The 18,208-nt window shown below is 39.5% G+C and overlaps 1 protein-coding gene across 13 annotated transcripts in view; it reads right to left on the bottom strand.

Moving 5' to 3' along the window:
* Positions 1–8,781, bottom strand: part of CD84 (CD84 molecule) — a 42,404-nt gene extending 33,623 nt beyond the window's left edge. For 6 of the 13 annotated variants that reach the window (XM_037134211.2, XM_037134202.2, XM_053668001.1 and 3 more), the window contains exon 1: positions 8,660–8,779. In XM_037134211.2, the coding sequence (XP_036990106.2) occupies positions 8,660–8,720 (61 nt within the window). In that variant the 5' untranslated portion in view covers positions 8,721–8,779. Of the gene's footprint in view, positions 1–8,659 lie in introns of all 13 variants that reach the window. The other 7 variants (XR_008392151.1, XM_037134176.2, XM_037134184.2 and 4 more) reach the window with 3 other exon arrangements.
* Positions 8,782–18,208: the final 9,427 nt, after the last annotated feature.

Raw genomic sequence — 18,208 nt, 5'->3', positions numbered from 1 at the left:
TATGTGTCTGTTTATTGGCACTGTGACTCACAGAGTGACTCAAGTGCAGAGACTTTGTCTTCAAATCCCTAGTCATGGCACAGTGCATGATACAAAGGCCACTAATGCTTGTTGTGGACCTAAAGATGGAAGGGATGTGGTTTTCAATCAAAGGATGGTCATGCCTTCACCTGAAGTGGAAATGAAAAATGAAAGAATAGGGGTATTTTGAGGTGTTATTGGGGGTGGAGATGAAAAAACTGTCTCTTAGTAGGGTTCCCTTAGAAGGGAACACAATTTTGAGCCAGGTTCAGTCTCTGACATTTAGTGAGTCTCGAATCTTACTTTACTACAAGATAGGATGTAATTATGCCTGTCTCATGCATGGATTGCTGTGAGTGCATATAGAAGGCACTTAATTATGTAGCAAACATTTTGGAGTAGAGCGGGTAAAATAGAAGAGTCATGTTTCATGACCATCTCTTCAGTAATGTAGGAGGTGAGACTATTGGGTAAGAGTGAAGAGGAAAGGATAGGACTAGCTAGGAAGTTAAAATATTAGGGGTACACACTTTGAATCTTGGTATATTTGAGCTGTGTATCCTGAGAAAAATATTGAAATTATCTGATCCTCAGGCTTCTTACCTCTAAAATTTGGATAATTATCAAATGTAATTATGAAGATAAGGCATTTAGCATGATACTTGTCACATATAAATGTTAGTTGCTATTATTATTTTGATGGATGTAAAATTTTTTTAAAAATGCTACCATAAGGAATATCCTGGGGAGTCTATCCAAAATTTATTAAGGGAATGAAAAGATTGCTGAGAAGCCTTGGGAATCCAGTGAAGAGGTCACCCACATTTATAACATCTCCCAGTGAGTGTGGCTTTCTGACTATCATATGCCAGACCACAGAAGGGAAGTGTAGGAGGTAAGCAGTACATCTGAAGGAGAAGCAAAGACAAGAAAAGGCTGGAACCCTGGAGCATGGGCTTAAATGGAAAAATATGTTTATTTTGCCCCTTAGGTAGTTATTGTGAGAGGTAACTGGAAGAGAGAATGACACCAGCTTGGACAGAGAACACTATAAACAAATTATTTATTAAAGGTGGTCTTTTTTTCATGGAAAGAAATCTGGGTACCTTTACCACCCCCATAAACCCTTTTGTGTTTATAGTGATAAGTCCTGTTTCCCTGGATGAACCCATGTGTTTCAGTAGATTTTACAAATATCCAGCTCATGATAAAGTAACCGTCAAAAACCACTGGCTGGCAGAAGACCACAGAGATTATGAGGGAAAAAAAAGTATTTGAAAATAATCAGAAACTTATTCTGTGTTAGAAATATTGATGGGGTAAAGGGACTTTAACTGGCTAGAGGAAAATTCTTTAGAGTTGATCAAGAGAAACTTACTAAAGAAGTGTGGGATGGAATCTGAGATTTTGAAACAAAATATTTATGACAATGAGGAGGGCATTTAAACCTAAAACTTCATAGTTCACCTTAGATTATATTAAAAACAAAGATGATGTACACTTGTGGGTATAGAGGACTCCCCAGTACATCATACTCTGCCATTATCTCCTAAGTCCTATTTGTTCTCACCACTCCTTCTTCCACCTCAGCTCCTACTTTTCTTTCCTACCCTCACTCCAACCATGCTGGCTTCCTTTTTCTTCAAAAAGGCCAGGCACACTTGCTGTTGCCTGAAAAATTTTGTATTTACTGACCTCATTTGTACAACAACACTCTTTGTAGCACTCCATTACTGTGAAACTGCTCCAATGTCATGTCATGAGAGAGCTTTCCCAATCACCGTATTTAAGCAAAAATTCCCTCCAATCACTCTCTACTACTTCATTTTTCTTCATAGCAGTTATCATTACAAAAGTATTGTATGTGCATGTCTATTGTCTTCCCTAGGCCCCACCTCCACTAAAATGTAATTACCATGAATGCAGAGTCTTTATCTGTTTTGGTCACTATTATTTCCCTAGCACTTAGTGGGTGATTATTAAATGTTTGTTAAGAGAATGAATAATTTTTAGCTACTGATCCAATTCCCCCTTTTGCAGCAAAAAAAAAAAAAAAAAAAAAAAAGCAAGGTAGAAAGACTCAGAACAAGAGAAGGAGTGAGGGCAAGACAACTCTTGACTGGTCCCTGTGTTTTGCTGTGAAAGGTTTAAGGTATAAACTGATAAATAAGAAGGAGCATTTGGTTAACTGTAAGTTCTTTCCACCACAACACTGTCATGCTATTTGCAAAAAAAATTTTTTTGCATAGATCCACAGGATGTGGCTTCACAGAGTGGTTAATAAAAGTGTCCTGAATGAGGCAACAAAATAATGTTCTAGTTAAGGCTCTGTTGCTGACTAGCTAAATGACACAAATAAGTCACTTACATACTAAGTTTCAAAATTCTAGTTGGTAAATGAAATAAAAATATATGCTCTAACATTGAAGAGTTAGGATTAAATGAAATGAACATGCTCTCAAATGTGTATACCAAGGTAGAAAAATGTAGAGATGCCCAAAATGGTCTTGCCATGAGAAGCACCCTCCATCTACTCCCATGTGAAGCACTATGACTTAGTAAGAAAGAGCCAGGCTGCCTAGAATCTTGGTTCTGTCAGGTACTAGCAATAAGACCTTGTGAAAGTTAGCCACTTCTCTGTTTTATCAGTTTTAATATGAAGCTAATAGAAGCACTTACCTCATAGAAATGTTGTGAAAGTTAAATGAGTTAATATTTGTAAACCTGTTAGAAAAGTGCCTGGCATATGCTAGGCACTTTATATATTTGTTATAGGAAATAAAAAGCACATTGTTACAGAGATTAAAATAATACTCCCAGACAACCCTTAAGGTACAAAGAAGAGTTATGTTGGGAAGATGTTAGAGAAGGTAAACATGTAGCTGTTAATGAGAGTAGAAATGAGGAAGAGCATAATGTTGCTTAATAGTTACTTAACTCCCCTTCCTTTTTTAAAAAAGGATCCTTCAAGTAAGCATTTCTTGTTTTCTCTCTTTCTTTTTTTTGGCAGTAGCTAACCTTCCCTTCCTCTTCTCTCATCTACTACCTCCTAGATTAATGAATGATGATGGAACCACCATAAACATTGCAGGCCTGGAAGGGCAATTTAGAGATAGTTGTACCCTGTGGCACTCAAAAGAGAGTTGGTTATAACTGGCCATACTGAGTAAAAGGAAGTAGAGGAAGGAGGAAGCAAAGGGTTGAGCAGCTAGTTTTGTGTCATTCTCCATGAGGCTGGAAAGTCCTTGGTTATGAGGTTTTAAAAAAATTAAACTGCCACTCCCATAAAATAATGTGTTCTGTATTTTAAATTTTATATCATTTCAGTTGAGATTTAGGTTGACTTAAATCCACTTCTTCAAAACAAACATACAAACACACAACTTCTCAAAACAAAGATAAGTTCCTGGCCAACCACTGTTTTATACATTCCCCTCTTACTGTATAATAAAAAATTGAGTATAGCAAAGAAAATATGGATATAAGCTCTACCAACATCAGTCACCCAACTGATTGCTTATACCTCTTTCTTTTCCAGATTCCACATAGATGAATGTAGTTACCCTCAAACTTGCAGATTCACACTTCTCTGAGGTTCAGGACAAGAAAGGTTTGACCCAGGAAATACTTGAGTAGCTCAAGTGTCCAGGGATGACTTTTGTGCTTCTATTGTGAACTCACTCCACCTGCTTTGTCGGTTACCATATTGATCTCCAGGGCTATTTCAGCCCATTAGGCTGATGCAGTGGGTCTCTACCCACTCCTACTGGAGTCCTATGTTATCACAAGGATGCAGCTTTCGAGTCTCCAATTGGAAACAGGATTTTTGATATTTAGCTGATATTTAGTTTTCCCCATGCGGAATATTTTTCTATTTCTGTAACTGGGCCCTGCCTCTGAGCCTTTCTTGAATGTTCATGTAGCAGTCTGCTCAAATTTCTTTCTAAAACAGAGTCTTTATTATCATCTTGAAGGACTTCAGACCAGTGGCAAATGGCTCTTACCAGGACTCTTCACCAGGGACAAAAAACTATCTTTTTTTTGTGTGTGTGTGGTTGAGGATCTTTTATTACTCTTAACTTTTTTCAACTTTTCTCTGACTACTTTTTAATTGAAATTTTTTCTTAGTTATTTTTTAAGTACAGTTTTTTGTGTATTTCTCCCATCCGAGCCCCCACCCCGTACCATGCTCCCCACCTCCCCCCCAGCCCTCATCCCTGCGTCCCTCACATTTGTTCCCCCAAATCCCTCCCCCCTTCCCCCTTAAATTTCCTTCCCTCTCCCCTCTGGTCACTGTCCCCTTGTTCTCTATTTCAGTGTCTTTATTTTTATTCTGCTTGCTTGTTTATTTTGTTGTTTAGCTTCCTGTTAAAGGTGAGATCATACGGTATTTGTCTTTCAAAACCTGGCCTATTTCACTCAGCATAATGCTTTCCAGTTCCATCCATGTTGTTGCCAAGGGTAGTAGCTCCTTCTTCCTCTCTGAAGCATAGAATTTCATTGTGTATATGTACCACAATCTTTTGATCCATTCATTTACTGTTGGGCACCTAGGTTGTTTCCAACTCTTGGCTATTGTAAATTGTGCTGCTATGAACATTGTGGTGCATAGGTTCTTTGAAATTGATGTTTTAGGATTCTTGGGATATAATCCTAGCAGTGGAATTGCTGGGTCAAGAGGCAGGTGGATTTTTATTTTTCTGAGAAAATTCCATACTGTTTTCCATAATGGTTGTACCAGTCTACAATCCCACCAACAGTGAACTAAGTACCCCTTTTCTCCACACCCTCTCCAACATTTGTTGTTTGTTGCTTTATTTATGATAGCCATCCTGACTGGTGTAAAGTGGTATCTCATTGTGGTTTTAATTTGCATCTCTCTGATAGCTAACCATATTGAGGATTTCTTCATGTGTCTCTGAACATTCTGTATGTCCTCCTTGGAGAAGTGTCTGTTCAAGTCCTTTTCCCATTTTTTTAATTGGGTTAGATGTCTTCCTAGAATGGAGTCGTGTAAGTTCTTTGTGTATTTTGGAGATTAAACCTTTGTCTGAGGTGTCATTGGCAAATATATTTTCCCATACAGTTGGTTGTCTTGCTAATTTAATACTGTTTTCCTTAGCCATGCAGAAGCTTTTTATTTTCATAAGATCCCATTTGTTTATTCTTCCCTGTATATTCCTTGCTCTAGGGGACATATCAGTAAAAATGTTGCTCTGTGAAATATCTGAGATTTTCTTGCTGATGTTTCCCTCTAGAACTTTAATAGTGTCATGGCCTATAACAAAAAACTATCTTTAACCTCCTTGGATGATGATTGGTGCCAAGTTATCCAGATGGGCCCACTCACCTCTGCAGGAATGTTCCATAACTGTGCTTTCCATTTAACAGGACATCAAGACTTTGTTGATATTGACCCTTTGTTTGTTGTTAAGAAGCAAAGTCAAGCCAACCCAAATCATACTGATGTGAATGGTACATGAACCATATCTAGATATGGTTTTTTCCTTGGATATTCTGCCTTGTTGGCCTGCTTAAACTTTTGTTATTTGCGAAGGCCTGTCTTATAACCCCCATCCTCTCTATAGATTGGTGTAGAAACAGGCTCAGTGTCTCATTGAATAATCCTGTATTGCTGGGAATAAATCACCACTCTTTATTGACAGATCCCAAAATATGAAAACAATCAATAGTAGGGACGATATTTTATTCCACTTCAGCCTCAAAATGGATGAAGTCAGTATTGCTCAGTGGTTAAGGCTGAAGACATTGGAGGTCAAATCCTACTTCCTCCACTTTTTGGCTTAATGACTGCCAGAACTCTGTCTCAAAGTTTTCACCTATAAACTTTGGTATTAAAAGTACTCATCTAATAGGGTATTGTGAGATTTAAATAAAATAATAAATATAGACTACTTAGAGTAATGCCAAACATGTAGTATTGCTGATGAGGGAGGGGTTTAAAAAACTTAAACAAAAGAGGTATAGAGAAAAAGAAGAATTAAAATTTCATGAAAGAAAACACATAGAGAAAATGGACATAGAGCAAAAGTGGTGGACTTGCCTGTCTTCTCCCTTAGAGGGTGGGTGGCTAGTAGGATACTGGAAGAGACAGTCAGAGTCACAGGGTTCACAAGTCATGTTTAGTGAGTTGAGATTAGAACATAAGCCTGTGAGTCTTGGGTCTTAGAGAAAAAAATTCCAATGTGGAAGAGTCATGAGTTTACAAACTTAGACTTCTCTTATTTCAGTAATTTCGAGATAAAATGGAAACTTTTAACTTCCTTTTCCATTGCTTCTCAGCTGCTTCAACTGCCCTGAGTTCCAGGAAAGTGCATGAAATCAGTTGATTCATAGCCCAATGCTAAACATTTGCCAGAAACAGCAGCAGGAGGGATTCAGGTATAATTTTGTACTCAGAAAATGTTTGGGAAATAACTTTTTAAAAAGTTTTTACAATAATTTATTTTTATTTTTTATTTTAATGTATTTTTATATTAAATTAAAAAAACCAAATCATTGTGTGGACTCTGAGTTCTAGTTATTTGCCAAATTAAGCCAGCCAATATTTATTTCTATAGCATTTACTTAATAACAGTCTTTGCACATAGTCAGATATTACCTGTTATAAGTAACCAAGAGTACTTTTTTGGATGTGTCCTTCTTTACTAATTCAATCAATCATTCAATAATCATTTTGTAACTTTTAAACAGCAAAAAGATCCATTTAGCAAAGGTTAATGGTATGTGAAAGTGATTCTGGTTCTACTTCTGCAAAAACAAGCCCCAACCCTTGATATCATGGGTTCTTGACAAAATAAATATCTCACCCTTATTTACTCCAGAACCCCAAATACTACACCTGAGCTCACAACTCCCACCACCTTTTCTTCTGTTTATGCTTGGATCATCTCAAACAGAGAAGTTTTGTCAAGGATCCCTGTACAATAAATCCCTGGCTCTTCCTAATACTGTGTGAAAGCAAGTGTGAAAAAAAAACAGCATTAGCTAATATTTATTAAGCTCTTACTATATTCAGGTCCTGTGGCAAATGTTATACACAAATTACCATTTTGATTCTCAAAAAGATTCTCTTCAACTAAGTATCAAGTGCTGTAATAAAAACATTTCACTATTTTGAAGTCAAAATAAGAGGTTGAGCTTATACAACTTTCCCAAAGTCACAAAACTAATGGATGAATTACTAGCTGATTTGACAATTTGATCTCAGGTTCATGAAATGAGGCAAGTGTACCATACAACTGCCTCTTATCTTACCATGTGTTAACTCTTTGAAGAGTATCAAGGATTTAAAAACTTAATGAGTGAGGAGATCAGAAAAAATGTGGAGCATTCTTTCTCAAATAGCCTTGGGATTAGCAGAAACAAAGTTTTTTTCACCACTACCAGTTCTAGGTTGTGAAACTCCAGGTGAATTGTTTAAGCTGAATCTTAATTTATACTTTTTTGCATAATAGTATCTTATTTCAATGGCTTTAGTAGAATTGCATGAGAATTGTAGAACGCTTTGCAAATTAGGTGGTATACCAAATGCCACCTTCCTCTATGATATTAGGGACATAGCTAGATTTCTGCTTAGTTTCTCTCCAACTCTTTCCTGCATCTACTTGCATTTTACACCTGCCATGCAAGGGTGACTAGCCAAATACTTGACTTGCCTAGTGGTTGCAATCTCTATGAAGTTCAAATTGAAAAAGCCGCAATTTTAAGTGGCCGAAGACACTAAAGAGACCATAGTGCATTTATTCTACCTTTCTAAGGAAATCTTAGGCCACTAAATTCTCTATAGTCTAACTCATGTCAGGAATTTGATAGTGCAGTTTTAGAGCTGCTAAAAGGAAATATAAGTAGACTTAAAATGATAAAAAGAGTCAGTTTTGATAGAAACAAGGCAATTGTTTGGATTTAATTAAATAATATATGCAATACCCAAACCCACCTAGAGTTATGTTAATGTTACATCGTTTTATTTGGGGTGCGAAAGCAATATTCATCTGTGCTTTATAGTTTACTTTAAGCATAAGTAAGAACAGAGTTTTTACTTCAAGTTCTTCATTTTTTAATTAAACATATTTATAAAATAGAAATAACCTCTTACCATTTAATTTAGAGAGTTTTTGGAAAATAGAAGCAGAATAATAGCTCTGAATGTTCTTTGAAAACAAAGGTAGTGCCTAGAGATAAAGTTTTTATAATGATAATTATAATTATGCACCACCCAAATTTGATAGAATAATTAAATAAAATTGCAAAAGGCGTATTTCGGTCAAAAACTATATAACACATTATAATTTCAAAAAAATTGCTTTAAAGTTATTCAAAATTTTGGATTATTTATTCTTTTTCTGGGCAGTTCTACCAATTACTGACTCTCCTAAGCAGAAGGGTTTTTCTCAGCTCTTTGGAGACTGGACACAGACAAAAGTTAGAAATCCAATTTCTAAAGCTGAAAAACATTTAGGTTGGGATCTTAAGTCTCTCCTCAACCAATTGGATTCCTTTTGAGCCCAGGGTGTTTGTGTTAAGAGATCAAAAGGGTATTTCAATGTCTTCCTTAAGGGCAACTTCAAAAAGTTGATAGAAAACTGGGATGGGATTAACAAAGGTCAAAACTCACAGGTTTGCAGGCAAAGGAGAAAGATCCATAAGTAGTGCTGAGCCATCTTCTTCCAGGGCATAAAAGACTGTGCCAAGAATGGCACTCTCCTAGCAGATAGTCAGTTGCACTTGAAAATTCTTGCCTTTTATAGCTGCATTTAAAAAAGGAAGTGTGAGATAACTGATTTAGAAAACAATGGTATACGTAGTCTAGGTATTATGATGCTGTTTTTCCTTATTATGGAATGTAAAATGCTTACCATTAATTAGTTAATTAATTAATATTTATTGTATGCCTACTATGTGTCATACAATATTGCCAGGGACTATTCTGGTCACTGGCAATATAAAGGGCAACAAAACAAATGATCTCTCCCCTTTTTGGAAAGAACAACAATTAAACAGGCAATTCCAATATAGTGTGATAAATGTTTCAATAGAGAAAATACGGAGAATGGGGAGGGTATCTAAACCGGGCTAGGAGAGTGTGGGGAAGGCTTTCTGAAGGAACTGACAACCAAGCTGAGAGAGATATGAAGAGTAAGTTAGCACTGATGCGGGAGAAACCTTTTGTTCACCCAAACCCCAAGCAACCTGGGAAGAGCGATAAGGCCATTTGGGAAAGCAAACAGGATGCTCTCAAGGACTAAGATTGGCAACCACGCCCCCCCCACAATCAGAACTAACTTCCGCATTTGGCCTTTGTGCTCTGCTTCTGCCACGTAGGCATAGGGAGCCCAGTAGCCTGAACTAACTTCCGCATTCTGCCTCTGTATCCCACTTTGCCACGTAGACAGGAAGACCCGTAGACTATATACCCCAAGAACCCTTTGTTTGGGGCCCAGAATTGCTCGTGGTCTTACTAAGGATTGGCCCGCAGAGCTCGTGATCAGCTCATGCTCTGGTTGGTGATTGGTTCTGGGGCTCGTGGTCAAGTCATGCCCTGGGGTAAAATTTTCAAATCTTCTGCTGCCCAGCTGGGTGGGGTTTCCCACCTGAGTCTAAAGCAAGCTTTTATTATGCACTCTTCTTCACTTTCTCACCCTTCAACATTCCCCCATCCACTTAGGCAGAGAGTCAAACCCTGGACTCACCTTCGTCAGACGGGAGTATGGTATAGGGCTGAGAGAGCACCATTAATTTACTACTTCTACTCTTTCTCTGATGAAGGCTAGTAATTTGTTCAGTATTATAGGTCCTATAGTTAGTGCTAATACAAGAATTAACGCAGGACCCGCTATGGCAGATATTAATGTGGTTAGCCATGGTGAAGCCTTGAACAGGGATGCATACCAGGTAGGGTCCTTTTCTTGTTCCCTATCCTTTAATCTCTTAGTGAGAATCTTAATATTCTCCCGTATAACTCCAGAGTGATTGGCATAAAAGCAACACTCCTCCCCTAGTGCAGCACACAGACCACCTTGTTGCAGGAGGAGGAGATCTAGTCCTCTTCTATTCTGGAGGGCTACCTCAGCTAGGGAGTCTACCTGCCGTTCAAGGTAAATTACCTGGTCCTGTAGCAGGGCTCCGTCCTTGGAGAAGGACAGAGATAGTTGTTTCAGGCTTTGTTCTCCATGAATCATAGCCCCAGCCCCAATGGCGGTGGAGCCGAGCACTCCGACTGTTGCTGGTATGGGAATCAATAAGGGAGCTCTCGGGACCCACTTTGGGGGCTGCAAGAGGGAGGTGGAACTGCCCCCATATAAGTAGACCTGAGGGATGATATATGCACTTATACACAGCTCTGGGCGACCAGTGGGTACGAGACACTTAAATACTCCTTGGGTGCAAATAAACCATAATCCCTCAGCAGCCCGGGTTGCTCATAGTGCGGAGGTGTTCCCAGGGATCTCCTCTTGATTTAGACAATAATCACTATAATCAGAAGAGGATAAATTAAAATTGCTGAGGAGGTAACAAGTCCCGTTCCCATGGAACTCTGCAAAGGTTAGGGCACTGTCGGTCAGACAGTCTCCTATCTCTTAGTGATTTGCTAGGTCTTTGGGAGCATTTGTGCTGCCTGTAGTGGTGTTAGCCCCAATCCCTATATAAAATGGAGGCCTGGGGCTCAAGCATAGCCAACATGATTCAGTGAGGCCCGGCTGGGTATCATTGAAAAAAGGGAAGATTTTGTCCAGCAAGTTTAGAGCGTCGGTCACCTGATGGTGGGGCCTCTCATTGTCATTACAATTTGGTGTCTTATTCTTTTCCCCTTTTAAGGTTTGTGCCTTATCGGGGTTGCTGGAAGTCATACCAACCCCATCGCACAGCCTGGGTCCAAACCATTGTGAGAGATCAGCTTGCAATGTTATACGGCCGTCTTTCCCTTCATTCTTTTGGGCAAAAACCTCTCCATCTGAGTCTCTCACTATTACCCGTTGGTGAGCGCTTCCATCTACAAGCCTAACCCAGAGGACGAAACACATCCCTAGGAGCGAGAGAAGGATAGTCTCAGGGGATCTTTTGGATGTTGTCGAACTCGCCATCTTTGAGATCCCTCTTCCGGTGCTTGAGCCGCCTGAGTCACAAAGGCTATATTGACTAATCTCCTATTTTCTAGTGCCTCTGGATCTAGTGGGGTATACACCCTATATGCCTCCATCAAGCGCTCTAAGAAAGCCCCGGGCGACTCATCTCGTACTTGCACAACTTCGCTGACCTTACTAAAATTAGTGGGCTTCCTAGCTGCTGCCTTGAGACCCCACAACAGAGCCTGGCGATATTGGAGAAGCGCTTCCCTTCCCCCACTCGAATTTGGGTCCCAATTAGGGGGTTGGGAGGGCAGGATATCCTCCAGCTCTCCTCTTCCTCCCGTAGTTACCCCCTCTTCCCCCATGATAGCTTTTGCTGCTTCCCTCATGATCCTCTCTCTCCTCTGAGGTAAATAGGGTTTGCAGAACTTGCTGGCAGTCATCCCAAGTGGGCTGGTGTGTCCTAAAAATAGTCTCCAAAAGGGAAATCAACCCCTGAGGCTTTTCCGAGAAGGGGGGGTTCTGGTGTTTCCAATTGTATAAATCACTAGTGGAGAAGGGTACATAACTCAAGTGCGGGGAAGCCCGCGGCGCATCCGGTGCGGTGGGGGGGCCTGTCGCCATGGTAAGATGGCCGCGCCTGTCTGAGGAGGTAAAATGGCGGCCGCGGCATCCGCCCTGCCCGGAAGGCCCGTCCCTCTACTGTACTGAGTGCCGCCTCGAGTATGGGGCGGACTCTGAATCCTTTTACCCTCCTCGGAAGAGTCTGGCAGTGGCTGGGTTGGATATGGGGGCGGTGTGAGGGCTGGGTCCAAGGGATCCCCAGGCTGACCGGGCAGTACGGGGTATAACCTGGGTCTGGCGGGGGCAGCAGCACGTGACCTTCCCCCATCAGATTTCTCTCTCGCCCCTTTACTCTCTCTGCCCCGCAGTTATACAAATTGCCCTCTTCCCCCTCTTATTGGCTTGCATGCATTTCCGAATGTACCCGGGACGTTCAGTAGCTATATCTACCCAAACGTCAATATAGACAAACTGATCAGGATGAGGCACCTGATACACCGTGGCTCGGACAGCGAACAAGAGGGGAAGATCGAAAGTCCCCTCGGTGGGCCATCCCACGTCAAAGGTCGGCCACTCAATCTGGCTGAGGGTCCACAGGAACTCCGGGTTGGGCGGAGGCCCACAGGTACTGTGGGTACCACTAGCCCGCTTCTGAAAATCAGAAAAGTTGTTCAATAGACAATCGAGGGGCGATCTAGGCACTGATCCGTTCTGGCCCATCCTGAAGTGCTGGACAACCTTAGGAATTTCAGAAACAAGAAAAGAAATAACCAGAGCTAACACAAAACACGTACCCAAACACCACAATTTCCTATCACACACTCTCCTCTCACACACAGGCGAACCGCGGTTCTCAGGCATACGCTTTCTCGCAGCGCGGCGCAGCGCGAAACGAAACTAAACACAAAGCGACCTAGTCACAACTCCCGAGGGTGTCCCCTCTTCTGGGAGCCCCTGGGTGGACTGCCGGCAACGTCTCACCTACCACCTAAGAGTCAAATAGTCTAGACTTACAAAACCAAAAGAGGATCCTCCTTACTTACGTGTCCTCCAGCAGCCCGTCCAGTGCTGGGCCCAAAGATATCTCGCTGGGGCCTCCAAAATGTTACATCCAGTCCTTGCGAGCAAGAAGGGTCGGAGACTGTCGGGTAGTCAAAGATGGTTTATTGGCCAAAGTTTCAAAGTTTTACCTGCGCAGGGGCGAACTCTCCGCGTGTCTCCGGAAACACGGGTGCCAACATGGCTGCAGATGAGAGTCTCGCCTAAAGCTTACAGACTAGGGTTTTTATAGGAGCGGAGCAAGCAAGCAGTTTTGCAGAAGCGAGAGGTGGCGGTGTTAGCGATTGGCTCAGGGCTATACCAGGGCCCGAGGTCTTACTAAGGATTGGCCCGCAGAGCTCGTGATCAGCTCGTGCTCTGGTTGGTGATTGGTTCTGGGGCTCATGGTCAAGTCATGCCCTGGGGTAAAATTTTCAAATCTTCTGCTGCCTAGCTGGGTGGGGTTTCCCGCCTAAGTCTAAAGCAAGCTTTTATTATGCACTCTTCTTCACTTTCTCACCCTTCAACAATAGTTATATAATAAATCAAATAAAATCAATAAATTATATCATAGAATTATTTTATATAATAATATCCTTTTATGTTATATAAAATTATATGTAAATTATATAAAATCATGTATACATAATTATGTTATATAAATTATGTAGATAATATAATTAATATAATTATATTATGATTGAGATCAGTGAAACACAGGACTGTTCTTTAGTAGAGGCCCTCTACTTGCCTGATAGAAGATAACAGAGGCTTTGTATGTATGTAGAGTGTCAGAGGTGGTAATAAGTATAAATATTTGAGTCCAAAAGCCAAGCAACATTTTCTATTGTTGACATAATTAAAGATGTCCCTTATTGTTCTCCCCTTTGCCCTTGTCTGCCCAGCCCAAACCCCTGCTTCCACAGTTGATCACTGCACTGTTGTTCATGCCATGGGCTATTCATGCATGCTCTTTCTCTAATCCTTCCCCCTTCTTTCCACCACTCCCCCTCTCCCCCCTTAGCTCTGGTAGCTGTCAGTCTGTTTCATGCTCCCATGTCTCTGGTTCTATTTTCCTCATTAGTTTATTTTGTTCATTAGATTCCTCTTATAGGTGAGATCATATGGTATTTGTCTCTAGTTGCAAGCATGCTGTAGCAAAAGGTAGGAATTCCTTCTCTATTTCTGTTCAGTAGTATTCCACTGTGTAAATGTACCATGGATTTTTAATCCACTCATCTCCTGATGGGCACTTAGGCTGTTTTTAGCACTGAGCTATTGTAAATATAGCTGCTATGAACATAGGGGTGCATAAATTCTTTTGAATTTGAATTTGTGTTTCAGGATTCTTATGGTATACTACCAGCAGTGGAGTTGCTGGGTCAAAAGGCAGGTCTATTTTTAATTTTTTGAGGAAATTCTGTGGCTGCACCAGTTTGCATTCCCACCAACATTGCTCTAGAGTTCCCTTTTCTCCACATCCCTTTTCCCCACCTCCACAAGTGATGGTAATCACTTGTTGTCAGTTGATTTATTCATAATAGCCATTCTCACAGGTGTGGTGATATCTCACTGTGGTTTTACTTTACATCTCTCTGATGGCTAGTGATGTTGGGCATTTTTTCTTATGTCTATGGGCCATATGTATGTCTTCCTTAGAGAAGTGTCTATTCAGGTCATTTGCCTGTTTTATAATTGGATTGTTTGTCTTCCTTGTGTGGAGTCTTGTGAGTTCTTTATGTATTTTGGAGATCAAACCCTTGTCTGAGGTATCATTGGCAAATATATTTTCCCATGTGGCTGGTTTCCTTTTCATTTTGCTGATGTTTTCTTTAGCTGTACAGGACCTTTTTAATTTGAGGAAGTACCATTTGTTTATGTTTTTCCTTTATTTTCCTTGCCATAGGAGATTTATCAGCAAAAATCTGAAATTTTATACCCTATGTTTTCTACTAGGACTCTTATGGTATCATGACTCTATTTAATTCTTTTATCCACTTTGAGTTTATTCTGATGTATAGTGTATGTTGGTGATCTAGTTTTATTTTTCTTTATACATATACTAGTCCAGTTCTCCCAATACCATTTATTGAAGAGACGATCTTTATTCCATGGTATGCTCATGCACCTTTTGTCAAACATTAATTGACTGTAGAGGCATGGGTTTATTTCTGGGATCTTTATTCTATTCCATTGATCTATTTCTCTTCTTATGCCAGTACCAGACTCTTTTGATTATAATGGCCTTGTAATAGAGTTCAGGTATTGTGATCCCTCCAACTTTGCTCTTTTTTTCTCAAGATTGCTGAGGCTATTCAGGGTCTTCTTTTGTTGTGGATCACTCTGCCTGGTATCTGGAATTGTAACTCTACTCCCTGTGGCTAAGGATGAGTGACCTCTGGAATGTGAGCTGCAGGAGACAAGGCTTATCTCTGGTAGCAAATGCTGCCTCAGTTTCCTCCCTGCCCTCAAGGCATGGTCGGAAGTTTTTGACACAAAACTGTCAAAAGTTTTGACTTTTGACTGCACTCCCTGCCCCTCATAAGAGGGGCAACCTAGGCCAGACATGATCACTTGTGAGGCTATCATGGAAAGACTTGGGGGGCTGTAATAAAGAGGAAGTGGTGGATTTTCGCCCCCACACCCCCCAGCTTTGACAAAGCCCAAGTCCCCATGTCCTCTGGGAGATGTGCTTCCTAGCTCTAATCTCCTTAAGCCTGAATACCTAATGGGGAGGAGTGCAGCTCCTTGCCTTACTAGTGTGACCCAGGGAAAAATCTGGCATCACAAAGACTTCCTGATAAACCTGTGAAATCTGCTCTACTAAGAGTGCTTTCATTCATATGTTAAGGGTTAAAGCAGGAAACCCTAAAAACTCTCTTCCTGACAGACTCTGACTCAGACTAAGCCCTCAGATTTCTTTGAAATGTTAACTACTGTTTGATCTTTGCTGTCTTGTATTCCTGTGTATTACAACCCAATTAAAGCCCTTGGAGGAAGAGGCTCAACGCCTTTTTCCCCTGAGAAACTGGCCACTGCTCAAGGCCTTTTTCCTCTGGGAAAATGGCCACCTCTCCTCCCCAAGCAGGTCACATCATGTCTCTGTCTTGTTTACTTTCATCCATGGCACATGGGGGGACTTGCAAGGAAAGTTGCCCACACATTCTTTGATTCCACATAAATTTTTGAAATATATTTTCTAGATCTGTGAAATACACCATAGGTATTTTAATAGGAATTGCATTGACTATAGATTGTTTTGGGTAGTATGAACATTTTAATGATGTTAATTCATCCAGTCCATGAACACAGTGTATGCTTCCATTTATTTGTATCTTCTTCAATTTCTTTCTTCAGTATTCTATAGTTTTCTTTCTTTTTAAAAAAATATTGTTCAAGTACAGTTGTCTCCATTTTCACTCCACTCTCTCTTTCTCACCCCACTGTGTTCTATAGTTTTCTGAGTATAGGTCTTTTATCTTCTTGGTTAAATTTATCCCTGGATGCTTTATTTATTTATTTTTGTTGCTATAATAAACAGGAGTTTTTTCTTAGTTTCTCTTTTTGACAACTCGTTGGTGTACAAAAATGCCATAATTTTTAATCTTTATAGTTTTTCTTTTTGTTACCATTTAGTCCCCTTTTTGCCACTGATTTCTGGATATTGACTTTGTATCATGCTATTTTGCCAAATTTACTTATTAGGTCAAATAGTTTTTTGGTGGAGACTATAGGGTTTTCTATGTACATTATCATGCCATCTGCAAATAATGATAGTTTTACTTCTTTTTTAAAAATTTGGATGCCTTTCATTTCTTTTTCCTGACTGATTGTTGTTGCTGAAACTTCCAATAGCATGTTGAATAAGAGTGATGAAAGAAGACACTTGTTTTGTTCCCAATCTTATGGGAAAAGCTTTTAGTTTTTGCTCACTGATAATGATGTTGGCAGTAGGTTTCTCATATATGGTCTTTATTAAGTAAGGGTATGCTTCCTGTATTCCCACCTTACTGAGTGTTTTTATCATAAATGGGTGCTTGATTTTATTGAATGCTTTCTCTGCATCTATTGATATGATCATGTGACTTTTTTCTTTCATTTTGTTTATGTGGTGTATTGTGTTTATTGATTCGTGAATTTGGTACCGCCCTTGCATCCTTGGGGTATTTTCCACTTGACCGTGTTATACGATCTTTTAAATATATTGCTGGATCCATATTGCCAATAATTTGCTGAAGATTTTATCATCTGTGTTCAGAGATATTGAAGTATAATTTTTTTCTTTGTTGTGTCTTTACCTGATTTTGGAATTAGGATAATAATGGCCAAATAAAAAGGATAATTAAGATAATAAAAAGAGTTTGGGAGTCTTCCTTCTTGAATTTTTGGAATAGTTTGAGAATGATAGGAGTTGGCTCTTCTTTGAATGTTTGGTAAAATCCACCTGTGAAGCTACCCAGTCCAGGGCATTTGTGTGCTGAGAGTTTTTCTGATTACTGCTTTAATTTCACTAGTTGTTATCAGTCTATTCAGACTCTCTGCTTCTTTGTTCAGTTTTGGAAGTTTATGTTTCTAGAAATTTATCCATTTCACCCAGGTTGTCCATTTCCTTGGCATATAGTTGTTCATAGTAACTTTTTACTATGAACAAACAAACAAATAAATAAAAGAATAAAGAAATAAAAATTTTAAAAACAAGAAATAAAAATATTTTTATTTCTGTGGTATTGGTTTTAACTTCTCCTCTTTTATTTCTGATTTTATTTATTTGGGTACTGTCATTTTTTTTTTTCTTGATGAGTCTGGTTAAAGGTATGTCAATTTTCTGTCTTTTCAAAGAACCAGCTCCTGGATTCATTGATCCTTTTAATTGCTTTTTTAGCCTCTGTGTCATTTAATTCTGCTCTGATCTTGATTACTTCCTTCTACTTCTTCTGAGCTTTGTTTGTTTTGATTCCTCTAGTTCTTTTACTTGTAGGGTTAGGTCATTTATTTGACATTTTAATTTCTTCTTTAGGTAAGCATGTATTGCTATGAACTTCCCTCTCAGGAAGGCCTTCACTGTATCCTATAGGTTGGGGTTGTTGTGTGTTCATTTTCATTTGTTTCCATATGCTCTTGTATTTCTTTCTTGATCTCATTAAACTCATTCATTATTTAATAACATGTTTTTAAGTCTCCATGTTTTTGATTTTTTTTAGTTTTTTCCTAGCTTCAAACTAATGTGATCTGAGAAGATGCCTTACATGATTCCAATTTTCTTAACTTTGTTGTGTCTTGCTTTGTGTCCTACCATGTCATTTACCTTTGAAAATGATCCATAGAATTTGAAAAGAATGTATATTTTGCTCCTTTGTTGTGAAATGCTCCATATTTATTAAGTCCATTTGGTCTAGAGTGTCATTCAGTGCCAGAATATCCTTGTTGATTGATTGATTGATTGATTTTTAATTTTAATTGTTGTTCAAGTACAGTTTTCTTTTACCCTCATTCCA

Source organism: Artibeus jamaicensis, unplaced genomic scaffold, assembly GCF_021234435.1.
Source record: "Artibeus jamaicensis isolate MK-2021 breed Jamaican fruit bat unplaced genomic scaffold, CSHL_Jam_final contig_475, whole genome shotgun sequence".
In the NCBI taxonomy this organism is placed as follows: domain Eukaryota; kingdom Metazoa; phylum Chordata; class Mammalia; order Chiroptera; family Phyllostomidae; genus Artibeus; species Artibeus jamaicensis.
Note: the sequence above shows the minus strand (reverse complement) of the source record. Positions and strands in the feature narration are given on the sequence as shown.